Here is a 16,108-nt window from a genome sequence, read left to right on the forward strand (position 1 = left end):
CAGTATTTGTTTCCTTCATTCTGGTCTTGCACCTTTCTTTCTAGGGGTACTTTTTTGTTCTTACTATAATTATGCTATATTTGCTTTCTTATATAGTTTCATTTTGTGGATAATGGATTGGAATTAATTTTTCAATACTTGAAAATGAGATTGCTCTTCACTATTAGAAGTACCAAAGAAGCTATAGGGATGTTCCAGAAACAAGAAGACTGCCTACACTGAGTTCAGCCTATTCAATAAAACACTGTTTTCATAAAATGAAGTAATTTCACTGAAGGAGTTCAAGCTATTCTTTTCCACAATTTCTATCGTTGTTGTTCAGTCACTCAGTCGTGTCCAACTCTTTGCGACCCCATAGACTGCAGCACGCCAGGCTTCCCAGTCCTTCACCATCTCTTGGAGTTTGCTCAGATTCATGTCCATTCTATCGTTAACTCAAAAACCTGGGCGCACTCCTTGGCTACCCCCGTCTCCTTCTGCTGACCATCTATGCACAGGTTTTTAACCAATGGTGAACATCAGACTCATACTTGTAGCTTTTAAAAGTACATACAGCCAGGTTGACCCTTCTGATTCAGGTCTAGGGTAAGTCTAGGCATGTGTATATGTGTGTATACACACTCAACTCCAGTGATTGTGATGCCTCTCCTTTTAAGAATTATTAATAAATCAAAAACTAAGTCCTGTTGACCATACATTCTAAATATCTCTGCCACATACTTCTTCATTTTTACCTTTGCCAATTTTTTTTCCTGAGGCAAGCATTTTATTTGTTAATACAAGGATAGAAATTCGGCAATAAATATCACCTAATATATAACATCTTCAAATAAATAAATAAATAAACTGAAGAGTCATGAGTGGGTGGGCCTGAGGCCTAGGGCTTGGGGGAGCTGCCCCCACACCTCAAAATGCTATTGCAATATAAACTTTGAGGAAATTCTGTGGCTGTGGCTCTGGTTGCCCTCCTCAGCCTTGACAACCCACATACTCTGGGAAAGAGGGTGGAGGGGAAGGGCCCTGAAGCTGGCAAGAAAATCCTTAGCAATGTCCTTTGGTTGCCACCCTGTGACACCGACTGCCTTGGTGACCCCTGTGTCTGGTCTGTCCCTCCCACTCTGCTTTCAGTATTACCTCCAATGCAGACCCCACCTCTTCCCTTTTTAATCCCATCTCTTCCTGTTTCAAATTGTTTCCTGAATGGGATGTATTGAGTTATTTGGGGGTAAGTGGAGCAATACCCATCTAAGGAGAGGATGGCAGCCAAAGGGCTTCATGCCAGAAAGGTACACGAGACGGTGGCCCACTCGCAACCCTACAGGCACACTTCCTGGAAGTGCCACTTGAGGAGTTGGGTGGATGCTGGCAAGTAGTGGGCAGGAAGCATGAAGCTATGAGAGCCTTGCACCAATCATTTTGGGCTCCTTTGGGCATCACATTAGGTGGAAATGGGATGGGGCCTACTGCACCTGTTCCCCAGGCCTGGAGGAGTCAGGAAGGCTGGGAGTGGATGGGTCTTATTGAATCACATCCTCTTCCAAGTCCATGGAGGGCTAAAGGCTCATGGCTTCGGCCTCCTGGCTCAATGAGCGTTGGTGTATAGGTTTCTTGTTCCCAGCGTGGGAGCAGGGTTTGAAGGAAGAGGGGAAAGAGAAGGTGGTAAAGGAAGGTCAGAGGTTACAAGTCACAGACCTCCAGGGGCAGGGTGACTACAGTGGCCAGAGGCTTCATCTTCTTTATGACCCAGTTGAAGTCCTTGGCCGAGTGTCACAGGCAGGTCTTCAGCCCCTTCAGCAGCCAGAAGCTGTCCATCTTCTGGAAGAAGTCACTGTGGGCAGAGCTGGGGGCCCAGGTGGGCTCAGTCCCAGGCAGAGGCTGGGCAGTGGGTAGCCCAGAGCTGCCATGACACCCACAATGTCTCCCAGCACACCCTAGAGGCTGGTGCAGAGGTGGCCCAGGCTGTGGCACTGTTTGAGAGTGATGGCCTTGAGGGTGAGGCCACTCAAGTAGCACAGGTGCTGGCTGCAGGCTTCGTAGTTCTGGGTCAGCAGCCGTTTGTCCTTGAGGTTTCGCCGCACCTCCAGGATGACAGAGGGCCTGAGCAGAGTCTCTGCCCCCAGCTGAGGTGTGTTGAAGTCAGGCTCATTGAAAGGGGGAACTCAGGTAGTTCAGAGAGGTGCCGGCCAAGCTGTGGAGCTGGTGTCCACGTAGCAGGTGAGATCATGGGTTTTCTAGATGGAGAGGCCAGGCCCTGGGTTTTCTATGCACATGAGGGCTGGGTGGGGGTGGGGTGGGGGTGGCGCCAGAGCAAGGTTCACAGGCATGTGAGCATCCCCAGTGAGTCCCCTGCCACCAGCTCTCCAACATGGACAGCCTGGTGGGCTCCAGCCAAGCAGGAAGCAGCAACTCCTGCTGCCTGGCCCAGCCCAGCCCAGCCCGGCTCAGTTCTATTTATCCCAATTTAAACCAATACTTCATCATCTCATGCCTAGACCACTCCAGCAATCTCCTCATTGCTACTCTTCAATCTACTCTTTGTCTCTTATAATCCAGCCTCTAAACAGCTAACAGGGCCATATATGTAAAAGAAAATGCAGACTGTGCCACATGCTCACATAAATTCCTTCAAAACTTCCCATCTATGATTCCTAAACACTGATCCATTGACAAATGCCAGTCCCTAAGTTTCCATTGGTATGTTGCACAATGAGATTGAGAACAATTAAGACAACATGGTGATTTTTTTATGAAACTAAATTTATTCAGTTTAAATAATGTGCATTCTATGATTATATTTTTAGCATCAGTATATTCTGTTCTACAAAATGACACAGGTGTGGGAGCCATTTTGAAAAACATTCATTTTTACATGGTAAAACAAAAAGATATCAATTCCATGCTAGTCTCCACAGTTTTGAAAATTACACCCACTCACATGGAACAAGGGACTAGTTCAAAACTGGGAAAGGAGTATGTTAAGGCTGTATATTGTCACGCTGCTTATTGAACTTATATGCAGAGTACATCATGCAAAATGCCAGGCTGGATGAGCACAAGCTGGAATCAAGACTGCCAGGAGAAATATCCATAACCTCAGATATGCGAATGACACCACCCTTATGGCAGAAAGCAAAGAGGAACTAAAAAGCCTCTTGATGAAAGTGAAAGAGAAGAGTTAAAAAGCTGGTTTAAAACTCAACATTAAAAAACTAAGATCATGGCATCCAGCCCCATCACTTCATGGCAAATAGATGGGGAAACAATGGAAACAGTGACAAGACTTTATTTTCTTGGGCTCCAAAATCACTGCAGATGGTGACTGAAGACATATAATTAAAAGACCCTTGCTCCTTGGAAGAAAAGCTATGACCAACCTAGACAACATATTGAAAAGCAGAGACGTTACTTTGCTGACAAAGGTCTGTTTAGTCAAAGCTATGGTTTTTCCAGTAGTCATGTTTGGATATGAGAGCTGGACTTCATAAAGAAAGCTGAGCGCTGAAGAATTGATGCTTTTGAACTGTGGTGTTGGAGAAGACTCTTTTGAGAGTCCCTTGGACTGCAAGATCAAACCAGTTAATCCTAAAGAAAATCAGTCCTGAATGTTCATTGGGAGGACTGATGCTGAAGCTGAAGTTCCAGTACTTTGGCCATCTGATGTGAAAAGCCGACTCACTGGAAAAGACCCTAATGCTGGGAAAGATTGAAGGTGGGAGGAGAAAGGGACAACAGAGAATGATATGGTTGGATGGAATCACTGACTCAATGGACATGAGTTTGAGCAAGCTCTGGAAGATGGTGATGGACAGGGAAGCCTGGAGTGCTCCAGTCCATGGGGTCGCAAACAGTTGACATGACTGAGCAATTGAACAACAACTAGTCACATCTGTAACAACTCTACTTCCAAACTAAGTCACATTCTGAGATACTAAGGATTAGGACCTCAATCTATCTTGGGAAGGGCGGGGGAGGTGAGGGGAGGACACAATTCAACCCATAACAAATGCCTACATAAAATCATTTAAATAGTAGTTTAAAATCATTTAAACAGGAAGCAGGTAAATCTCCCTTTCATAATCCAGGCCTGGGCCAATCAATACAGGATATTCAAATGACCACAGGCCATTTCAGGGCTGAATGTGGGCAGCAAGACCTGAGGAGAGATTATGCTTTGGAAAAGAAGGTTCCTCACTCTTCTATAAGCTTCCTCCTTCTGGATGGACTGGTGTGTGAAGATATACACCTTAATATACTACTGAGCTGCTGAATCAAGCCATCTCAAGCCAGTTACAGTAACCATGACATCTCCTCCACTGGTAAGTTTGTTTTGTGTTGGATGTTCCCTTAATAGAAGACCTAACGGATAAAAGGTGTCATCTGGAATTGTACAATCATTGTCTTTCCATTGTTTCAGTATTTGGCGTAATTTTTCATTCTTTGGAATGAAAGAGAAGATACCCTTCCACAATGATTCTGGATATAAGGCATGGAAGATAATCTAAATTGGGAAATGTCAAAGAAGAAAGTAAGAGTAAGCTAATGTATTCTTTGGCTTTCCTCTTATCACCAAAGCTGCTGAGACACAGATAATGCACGGCAATACTTTTGTGTAGAATCTGTACCAGTGGAAGCACAATACCAGAGATAGATGACCTTGTAGTTAGCTAACCAGAAAACACAGTAGACTGTGAGGATTTTATGGAAGGACAATAAGATATCTGAAAACTTGAATTTCTCCCAACACAAAAGTCCTGACTTTAACAATACCATAAAGTTGCTTATCACCTTGCCTTTCAGAGTATGGTCCATGGAGCAGTAGCATCACTATCAGCCTTGAGCTTGTTAGACATGCAGTCTCAGGCCTCACCCAAGACCTGCCGAGTTAGAATGTAGAGTTGAACAAGATCCTCAGATGATTTGTATGTACATGAAAGCATGCGAAACAACGGCATGTTACATTACGAAGAGAAAGATGACAGAGAAATCTGTGAAGCCGTGCCCCCGAAACAGTCAAGCTGACTTTTTGCCTGTTGTAAGGCACCGGCTCTGGCTGTACATCGGAATCACTGGGGGAGATTTTAAACTGATGCTAAGGCCCAAGGCAGAACCCAGACCAACTGCATCAGAATCTTTGGAGTGAGGCTTAGGGTCAGCATAGCCCTAAGAAGTCCTTAGGTGGTTCTTATCAACAACATGGCTGAGACTTATTAGTGTAAAGCAAGGGCTAGGAAAAGGAGGACTGAGAATTCATGCTTAATGAATATAGTTTTAGTTTCACAAGATGAAAAAGTTCTAGCGATCTATTGTGCAACAGCATGAATATACTTAACATGACTGAACTGTACACTTAGAAATGATTACGACGGCAAATTTAATATTATGCACTTATCACATAGGTAAATAATTCAGATAATCAATTTCAATTAATCAGTATTTCAAAACTGCATGATTTAAATGTTTTAGATCCCTTCTTACTGTGCCAAATGCTCCAGTTTGAACTTCTTTCTTTGTGTATATGTAACTCTCTGAACATTTTCTTTTTCATTTTTTTTTTTAAATAAAGTGTTTTTGAAAAATTATTATATTTATTTTCGGCTGTGCTGGGTCTTTGTTGCTGCACATGGGCCTTCTCTAGTTGCAGTGAGTGGGGGCCACTCTCTAGTTTGTTTATTCAGCCGCACCAGGTCTTAGTTGTGGCACGAGGGATCCTCTAGCTTCCCTGCAGCATGGGAACTCTTAGTTGTGGCGTATGGGATGTAGTTCCCTGACCAAGGATGAAAGCTGGGCCCCCTGCATTGGGAGGGCAGAGTTGTGGCCACTGGGCCACAAGGGAAGTCCCTCTCTGGCCCTTTCTCAATGGGACAGCAACATGTCTGGTGGATGATCCCTGAATCATCAGGCACAATACCAGTATATGATAATACCACTTTAGTCCACAACCACCCCAACAAGAATATCCTTAGTTTATCAGATCCCTAAAGAGTCTTGTCATGCAAAATGAAGAACTCATGCTTTCAAACACTGTCCCTATTGGGTACAGTGCCCCAGAAGGGTATTCCCATAAGACCCCAGGAATACTTTTATGAATTAGTATAGCATAGAGCTCTGTGCCACTGTCTCTCCCATTAAGACTGCAAGTTTTTTCCAAGCTGCAAAGAGTCGTATTTATCTTTAGATCCCTAGCAGCTACTTATACACTTGAGCAAGACATGTATTCAATGAAATATCAATAAACACATGACTAGATGAAAGATCTCCACATCCTCTTCCACTTCATATACCATTGATATTTTGAAAGAGACAAAATGTTTTCTATAGGCACATCATTGGGAAGGATTAGTGCACACAAAGGATGAAAAAAGAAAATAGAATCCCACTCCTTTTCTTCTCAAGTGATGTACTAATGTGGAATAAAGACATTAAGTTTTCTAAAAGAGCTAAGTTTTCCTGGAATTCTAAGCTCTACAGCAGTGATTACCAGCCAATGACAAACACTTCAGAGAATCTCAAGACTTTCTAGAAATGTCTCAAAGAGAAGTTATTTAAGGATTATTTAAAGAATTGACACTTTCATTTAAGAAATTCCCAAATATAAATTATTATACAATAATTCTACATAGTTACGGTTCTAACAAAGACAACTGAAATGAAATAAAAAATAGAGAGTCAAGTATCTAGATAGAGCTGAAGGCAAGTCAAGAGAGAAAACTTGGCTGGAGCCAGCAATCACCTCTAAGAACTCACCTATTATAGGATTTAAGATAACATAGCCGGCAACAAAGGAAACCATGATAAAATGAAAAGACAACCTATTGAATAGAAGAAAACATTTGCAAATGATATAATTGTTAAGGGGTTAATATCCAAAATAAATAAACAGCTCATACAACTCAATATCAAGAAAACAAACCATCTAGTTAAAAAGTAGGCAGAAGACCTGATTAGATCCAAAGAGGACATGCAGATGCCCAACAGACACCTGAAAAGATGCTCAAGATCACTAATCATTAGAGAAATGCAAATCAAAACCACCTCACATCTGTCATCACTTCTACCATTACCTCATGTCTACCATCATAAAGAATACAAATAATGTTGGTGAGGATGTAGAGAAAAGGGAACCCTTGTACACTGTTGCTGAGAATGTAAATTGGTACAGCCACTGTGGAAAACATTATGGAGGCTTCTTAAAAAATTAAAAATATTAATAGAACTACCATATGAGCCAGAAATTTCACTCCTGGGTATATCCGGGAAAAAACCAAAACAAACATTGGTTCTAAAAGATACATGCATGATTATTCATAGCAGCATTATTTATAACTGCTAAGATATGGAAGCAACCCAAGTGTCCACATCAACAGATAACTGGATAAAGATGTGGTATGTGTGTGTGTGTATGTGTGTGCGTGCATGTGTATGTGTGTGTGTGTGTGTATATATATATATATGGACTACTACTCAGCCACAAAAAAGAATGAAATAATGCCATTTGAAGCAACATGGATGGACCTGGAGGGCATTGTCCTAAATGAAATAAGACACACAGAAAAGGACACATACTGTATGAAATCATTTATACAGTGGAATCTAAAAAACACAACAAACTATATACGTAACACAAAAGAAGCAGACTCACAGATATAGAGAACAAACTCATGGTTACCAGTGGGGCAAGGGAATGGGGGAGGGGTGACATAAGAGTAGGGAATTAAGAAGTACAAACTATTATGTATAGAACAAGTTATAAGGATATATGGTACATGCAGGGAATATGACCTATATTTTATAACTATAAATGGAGTATAACCTCTAAAAATTGTGAATTACTATATCATATCCCTGTAACTTACATCATATTGTACATTAACTATATTTCAATAAAAATATTAAAAATAGCATGCCCCACATTTCCCCTGATATCACAATAATATTAATAAATTTATATTTTTATTGGGCTTCCCTGGTGGCTCAGAGGTTAAAGCGTCTGCCTGCAATGTGGGAGACCTGGGTTAGATCCCTGGGTTGGGAAGATCCCCTGGAGAAGGAAATGGCAACCCACTCCAGTATTCTTGCCTGGAGAATCCCATGGATGGAGGAGCATGGATACAGTCCACAGGGTCATAAAGAGTCGGATACGACTGAGCGACTGAACTGAACTCAACACTGCTTATTTTTTGGGGGTAAGTGACTGATGCTGTGGGGAAATGGATAATCCAAGGTGAAGTTACAGATGCTAAAGAAGTTTCCTTGCTGAACTCAGGACGATTATGTTGACCTGCAGTTATGCATACAGGCACTTTTGTCCCGTAAAGCTGCTGACATCTGTAGTACATGAAAAACTGCATGGTGAGGAGGAGACAGTAGGTGCCTGATATATGCCCAGGAGGGATTGCTGGATCATACGGTAATTGTATGTTGTTTTTTTTTTTTTTTTTTTTTTTTTTGATTTATAAGACATTTTATTATGTAATAAACATATTTACAATGTATGGTTAATTGAAGTGGCAGATTACAAAACACTATAATCCATAACCTTAATTTTATAAACTAGAATAAATATACAGCTTACACCATATGCATTTGTACATTCATTGGAAAAGTAAATGCAATGAAATATACCAAAATAGTTTTATATTAATTTTTCAAATATTGATTTTATGGGTAAAGTTGTTTTTGCTTAGTTTCCAGTTTTATTATATGTACATGTATTATATCTATAAAATTGTTTATGAATCATCAAAATAATAAAGTCATGATTATTGAAAGGACAGGCTTTTATAAAATTTTTCAGAGAGCAGAATTTCTTTGTCAAATTCCACCTCCATTTTATTTTCCCTTTTATTAATCATTTCTCCTTCAGTCCTCCTTTATTCTCTCACCTAAGTGTTCTGTCTTTTCTATATGGTGGAAGCAGTCATAAAATTGTTTATTCTAAAATGATAAGGCCTTAATTTCTTATACTTTCAAAGACATATATTCTTTTTAAAAAAGATATTATAAAGATAATGCTGTGTTGTTGTTGTTCAGTCACTCAGTTGTGCCTGACTCTTTGCAATCCCATGGTCTGCAGCATGCCAGGCTTCCCTGTCCTGCACTATCTCCCTGAGTTTGCTCAAACTGATGTTCACTGAGTCGGTGATGCCATCCAATCATCTCATTCTCTGTTGCCTCCTTCTCCTGCCAGCATCAAGGTCTCAATCTTTGCCAGCATCAAGCCTAGCCAGTGTATTAAAAAGCACAGACATCACTTTGCAAACAAAGATCTATATAGTCAAAGCTGTGGTTTTTCCAGGAGTCATGTATGGATGTGAGAATTGGACCATAAAGAAGGCTGAGCACTGAAGAACTGATGCTTTCAAACTGTGGTGCTGGAGAAGACTCTTCAGAGGCCCTTGGACAGCAAAGAGATCAAACCAGTCAATCCTAAAGGAAATTAACCCGAATATTCACTGGAAGGACTGAAGCTGAAACTGAAGCACCAATATTTTGGCCACCTGATGCAAAGAGCTGACTCATTGGAAAAGACCTTGATGTATGTTGTTTTTTGTAAGGAACCTCCATACTATTCTCCACAATGGCTGCACCAATTTACATTCCCACCAACAGTGTAGGAGGGTTTCCTTTTGGGAGGACAGGTTTCTGAGGGGAGTCTCAGATTCCTGATGAAGTGGTCAAAGGAATATGATTATTACAGAGGCAAACACAACTGAATCATGAGAGCACAGCCAAGGGCGTCATTTCCTCAAACTCTGGCTTTTCTAGTCTGTAGTAAGTAGAAAAATTATACTGGAGTACAAAGCTCACTTGTAAAGAGGTTATTTGATACATACAGATTAATAACTTTTAGTTGCTTTATAAATGAAATATAAACATGCTTTAAAAAAATAGCTTTTCTACACATAAACTATTATAATTAAATTCTGTTTAGGTTTTTGGCAGCGTCCATTTTACAATTTAGTTCCTATATTTTCTACCTGGTTGTTCTTTCAGAACATGTCATGGGCAGCTTCATTACATCTATGGACATATACTGCCTCCAGATTTCCACAATTAATCCTGAAATTATCACATTTCCATTTCCAGAAAGTCTGAAACATTTTTCATTGAAATTTCATAGAAATAGAGCTATAAAGTTCTACTTCAATTTGCAATGGATTACTAAAAAAAGAAGTAGCATATTATATGGACAGCCATAAAAACCAAGACAGTAATAACCTAGCTTCGTGAAAACCCACTTGTATCATCTGATCATTAAGGACAAGCACATCTGAGGCACGCGGGGAAATTAGCACTTCACTGCTGCTCGCGTGAAATGCTGCTTTCTAAAATCATCTTTCTTTCAACTGAGACAGAAACTTCTCACTTACAGATTTTAGAGCAAAAAGGATCAGAAACATTCTTTTTGGCCCATATCTTTTTGTGTCTTTTCCCTTCTCCTGACATTCTCTTATTATTTCAGAATTCTTATTTTTTTCCCAAAAGAAAAGAGAATAAGTTGAATTTTTATCCCTTTAAAATGCCTAATTTAACCCTTTAAAAATCACTTAACTAAAGAGAATTTTCACTTAAATTTCTCAGTCCTTAAAAAGTGTCCCATTCTTTAAGTTACTTTAGTTAGGATTTTACATTTTAGCTTTGCTAAGAGTTGGAATTTCAGATGGCTTAAAGGCATTTTCAACTATTTGAAAATAGTGGCCTGTGAGGTATACTTAGCCTTTTAAAAGAGATGCTTTTCAGAGAAATGCCCAACAATTTTCACATGCCTGTAGACTTACAGTTTCAGAGAGGTTTTCTAATAAAATTGAATTTAATAAGGGTTTGCACCATTTTCATTTTAGTGGTATTACCTAGACACTCTGCCATTTAAATTTCCACAGGGGCTTGATGTTTACAGAATCTTCTGAATCCTGAAAACCTTGTTTATCTGTTTTAAGTTGATTTTTATATGCTAGGTTTTACTAGGGCGCTTCCCTGGTAGCTCAGCAGTAAAGAATCCGCCTGCCAATGCAGGAGACGCAGCTTCGATCCCTGGGTCGGGAAGATCCCCTAGAGAAGGAAATAGCAACCCACTCCAGTATTCTCCCCTGGGAAATCCCATGGACAGAGGAGCCTGGTGGGCTACAGTCTTCAGGGTTGCAAAGAGTAGGACACAACTTAGCAACTAAACAATAACAACAACAAGATTTCAGTAAGCAGAAAATAATAAAAGGACTATTTAAGTTCTCTAGAAGATTTAAAACAAAATATTGTTCCATCACTTGTGTGTTAAGTGGAAACGCTAAGGCAGGATTTCTCCACCCCAGCAGTACTCACATTTGGGCTGGATCATTCCTTGCTGTGGAGCTGTCCTGTGCAGAGTATGAAGTTTAGCAGCATCCTTGGCCTCAACCCAATAGATTCGAATAGCATCCACCTCTTGCTCTCCCCACCCACCACTACTACTTTTGACAACCAAACAGTATCTCCAATTACGGCCAAATGCCCCTTTGCCCATTTTGGGAGGCAAAATGAGCCCAGGTGAGAAGTGTTGCTCTAAGGCAGGCTATTTTATGCATCTTCAAAACCAAAGATTCTACAGTAAGCCTCAATCTTCATTTTACAGAGGAAGCATATAATGTAAAATGAAAAAGTAGGACCAAAGCACTATGGCAGGGAAAAATATTCTAAAATATAATCAGACTGAGAATATAATTATAAATCTGTCAGTTGCTTGGCAGCAAGGTCTGTATTCAACTGAACTTCAGCTAATTTTAAAGTCATTTCTCTGTAAAGAGCACCACTCACTTTTAAGTTCGTCCCCAACATTTGCTCCTTTTCTCTCTGAAGTTCTTTTCTGTAGAGATGGATGCTTTTCTCTATGTCTGATAGAGCAGCCACATCATCACTACTCTTTTCTTTGCTTACTTCACAATTCTGCACCAAGCTCGTTTCAACCTTCACTAAGGCAGAAGGAGGAGAACCAAGGATGACCAATTCCTTCTCCAAAGCTACTGCCAAATGACCAATTAGAAAATCTTCACTTTCTAACTCTAGATATTTGAAGAAACTGTTTATAGGGAGAACTGTGCTGAGATCATGAAGGCACTGGAGCAAAACTGTTTGATTCCTGGAATAAAAAAAAATCAAACACAATATTACAAAACTTAGTGCAAAATGGTCATGTACAACATATTGTAATAATCAGTTACCATTCATTTCTACATCCTCTAGTAATGAATAGAACCTATAATGCATGCAGGTGGTCACTGATACGATTCAGACAGTAGTAATCAGATACAGGCAGCCCCGTGGTTGGTTGAATCTGTGGATGTGGAACTCATGGATATGGAGGGCAGACTGTACTAAGCCAGCTTATAAAAGGAACTTCAGCATCCATATTTTGGTGTCCATCACGGTCCTGGAACCAATCCTCTGTGAATACAGAGGAACAACTGTATATATATCCTAGCCAATTCAGTTAGTACTGACTAATAACCTGATTAGGCTGCTTCCTGATTAAAGTTTTTCTCTGAGTCATAAAATCAAAATTATATTTGTAAAATTTCATTGTGGGGGAGCAAAGGGAAATCCTACAATTATTACGCCCTACCTAATCAACCCCACCAAAAAAACCAAAAACAAACATAATTAAAACGGCTTCAGTTTCCAAGTGAGACCACCTGTTTATTCACCTTGTACCAGGTGATGACCTGGACACGTCCTACAATGGCACAGAACACTACCAGGGGGATCCCTGTTGGAATACACACACACACACACACACACACACTTCCCTGGATCGATTCCAATTTGACGTGAAATACCTGGAATAGACTACTAAAATTCCTTCAAATGGTGTTCTTTGTTTCCAATTGAAGAGCGTCCCATAGAAACTTCCTGGCCTTTTGCAAAACCAAATTTCTGGAAAGTCTTTGAGGACTTCACACTTCATGTGTTCTAAGAGCCATACCCTCACTGAGGTCAGAGCAAACATGGGTGATGTGATTTGAAAACAAGCTCTGTGCCATGCTGCAAGAAGTGTAAAGAGATCCTCCATGTGTTCTACGGCAAAAACATCACAAGCGCCGTCATTAAACTCTGTCCAGGATCACAGAAAAGGAGTTCTTAAAATTTTCTGATTCAATTAGGTATATGATTAAAAAGGAGCCACAAAAATTACCTATAGGTTTCTTCTCTGGAAATGTCAGCACGCATTTCCCACTTGAAAGATCTTCTACACTTAGAACAATTCTGCCACATTGGACATAATGAGCTTCAGAAGAGTTACCATTCTCTCTCATTTGTAGCAGCACAATACAACAAAAATTACTGAATGTTAAAAGTGGTGGAAGAGCTGTTACAGCAGTAATCATCTGTACATACTCTTTCTTCAATGGTTGCTCACAAACAACGCTTTCCTCTTTCTCTTCTTTACTATCAACACTCAACTTGATTCTTTTTACCTCTGATCCTACTTCATACGGCACTGAGCTTAGTACTGGTGATGAATTCCGAGTCAATTTAAATATCTTATTTTGACACTTAATAAGTGGAAAGGTGGAGTTAGAGCCTTGATCCACTGACAGCAATAAAGTCACATGATTCAGGGACCTGTAAAAAATACAGAGCTCAGTTAAGTCTAAAAGGTCATCAACCACACGATTAAATGCCTTTAAACAGTAAAAAAAAAAAAAAAAAAAAAATTGTTTATTCTCTCTTTTCCTAGGAAACATCATTTCAAATGTACAATAGATTTTAAAATTAAGTATAAAAGCAAACATAGTTCCAAAGATCCTGTAATAGCACTTTTCTTGAAACCAGAAAGCAAAAACATTGTAAATACGCCGGACTTTACAAAGGGAATTTTTAAGAGAAAGGAAAGGTAGAATAATGCCAGTATTTTCTTTCTAGGGTAGATTTTTCACCTTTCCTCTTAAATAAGAGAAAAAAAAACCCTACTCACTTAAAATATTATTTATTTATTTTTGGCCATGCTGGGTCTTCATTGCTGTGTGCGGGCTTTGCTCCAGTTTAGGTGAGCAGGGGCTACTCTCTAGTTGCGGTGGTGCACAAGCTTCTCATGGCAGCGGCTTCTCTGGCTGCGGAACACAGGCTCTACGGCGCAGGCTCAAAATAGCTGTGGCACACAGGCTTAGTTGCTTCCCAGCTTGTGGGATCTTCCCAGATCAGGGATCAAACCTGTGTCTTCACTGGCAGATGTATTCTTTACCACTGAGCCACAAGGAAAGCCCTCTATTTGTATTTAATATGACGACTAGAACATTTAGATTATGTGGCATGCATTATGCTTCTGTTGGACAGTGCTATTCCATAGATCAAGATGACATTATCATGTTAGAATTTACTTACACCTTCAAAGAAGATGTGGCTTTCACTCCAATAACCAAGCTATCTTCTATTACCCGATACCATATCTTCTCTACTAGCTGTTCTAAATCTTGAAAATTGTCTGATAACTTTTCGTCGAAGGTACAGACAGGATTTTCTTCTTCACCACAAAGAGTAACAAGACATTCCTTATGGAAAAATATGTTTAAATAACTGATTACAAAAATATACCAAATGCAGCAAAACAAAAAATACAATGTAAACCAGTTTTTGGCTGGGCCTTATGGCTTACATATTTTAAAGTAAATTATTATCAATGATACAGATAATACATAATTCACTAAAATAAAATTTATAAAACATACAATTAACTATCTACTTGGAATTACCCTGAATATTCATTAGGACTGACTCTGAAGCTGAAGTTCCAATCCTTTGCCCCTGATGTGAAGAGCTGACTCACTAGAAAAGAACCTGATGCTGGGAAAGATTAAAGACAGGAAGAGAAGGGGGTGAGAGAGGATGAGATGGTTGGATGGCATCACCGACTCGATGGACATGAGTTTGAGCAAACCCCAGGAGATAGTGAAGGGCGGGGAAGCCTGGCGTGCTGCCGTTCATGGGGCTGCAAAGAGTTGGACACGACTGACCGACTGAACAACAACCCTTGGATCAAGAAGCATGGCCTAACTGTAAATAAGGCTCTGGATACCCAACACAGAGCCAGCAGGGATATAACCTTGAGTTCATTTTGAAAAATAATCTGACAAAATGTGCCCAAGGCATGCTGAAGACAATGCAATCTTTATTTTATCAGTGACTAACACTAAACTTAGAACTGGACATTTTTGTATGAATAACACTGATTAAACTATATTTGTGATAATTTTCTTCATTTTTTTTTCTTTCAAGTGTAGTTATTGCTAAAATGTTCTTCTTTTTCCTTTTTTTTTTTTTTTAATTCAAGTACAGTTGATGGTAAAGTTTTCTTCTTAAAAGTCCAGGCCACACTCACTCATTTCCACACACATATGGATTTACAATACAAATGTAAATAGGAGGAGGAGTAATGATAATAAAAAAAAATACACAACACTTACTGAATGTTTACTATATGTCAGGCACTATTCTAAATGCCATTCACGTATAAATATGTTTAACCATCACAATAACTCTAGTACCCTACGTTGGTAGTATTATTATCTACATTTCCCATATAAGGAAAAGTTGAGGCAGAGGAAAGTTAAGTACCTTGTCCCAGGTCACACAGTTGACAAGAGGCAGAGCTGGGATCTGACCAGAGCCAACTGCTTCCAGAGCCCATGGTGCATATTAACTATTACTCTACGCTGCCCCTCTGCATGATAATTACTGAAAAAAGATATGGGCATCTACATTCTAGTGAACTAAACGTGTTCCTAGGAATTTGATACTTCTGCCACTAGCTGTGAGATCTGAGGCAGGGTATACACCCGAAACAGAAATTTTTATTACCTGCCAGAATTGCTTTTAAAGATGGCAATGTTAAGGGCTCAAAACAGTGCCTTGCAGACAGTGATTTCAATGCATTACTTTCTAACCTTTCTCCCCCTTTTCTAATACCAGCAAAATCACTGGGCTCAAGTAGGAAAGGGAAATGGGGAGACTGAACAATGGCTTTCAACAGGACTTGCATGAGGGTCCCCAGGAGATGAGAATAGTAATACAGAAATGCAACATGATGTGCTTCTGTTTCTTACATTAATGGAATCATTTTGGGCCAAAATCCTCATGTTGC

The 16,108-nt window shown here is 39.8% G+C and overlaps 1 protein-coding gene and 1 pseudogene across 3 annotated transcripts in view; both read right to left on the bottom strand.

The window, feature by feature from the left end:
• Positions 1-1,362: 1,362 nt before the first annotated feature.
• On the bottom strand, positions 1,363-11,497 carry LOC102397669 (annotated as a pseudogene).
• Positions 11,498-11,530: 33 nt separating this feature from the next.
• FANCB (FA complementation group B) overlaps positions 11,531-16,108 on the bottom strand; it is a 28,816-nt gene continuing 24,238 nt past the window's right edge. For all 3 annotated transcript variants that reach the window (XM_044937307.1, XM_006067106.3, XM_044937306.1), the window contains 4 exons: positions 14,353-14,519; positions 13,163-13,593; positions 12,807-13,044; positions 11,531-12,109 (listed from right to left, as the gene is read on the bottom strand). In XM_044937307.1, the coding sequence (XP_044793242.1) occupies positions 11,695-12,109; positions 12,807-13,044; positions 13,163-13,593; positions 14,353-14,519 (1,251 nt within the window). In that variant the 3' untranslated portion in view covers positions 11,531-11,694. The remainder of the gene's footprint in view (positions 12,110-12,806; positions 13,045-13,162; positions 13,594-14,352; positions 14,520-16,108) is intronic.

The sequence above is a fragment of the Bubalus bubalis genome, chromosome X (assembly GCF_019923935.1).
Source record: "Bubalus bubalis isolate 160015118507 breed Murrah chromosome X, NDDB_SH_1, whole genome shotgun sequence".
Classification (NCBI taxonomy): domain Eukaryota; kingdom Metazoa; phylum Chordata; class Mammalia; order Artiodactyla; family Bovidae; genus Bubalus; species Bubalus bubalis.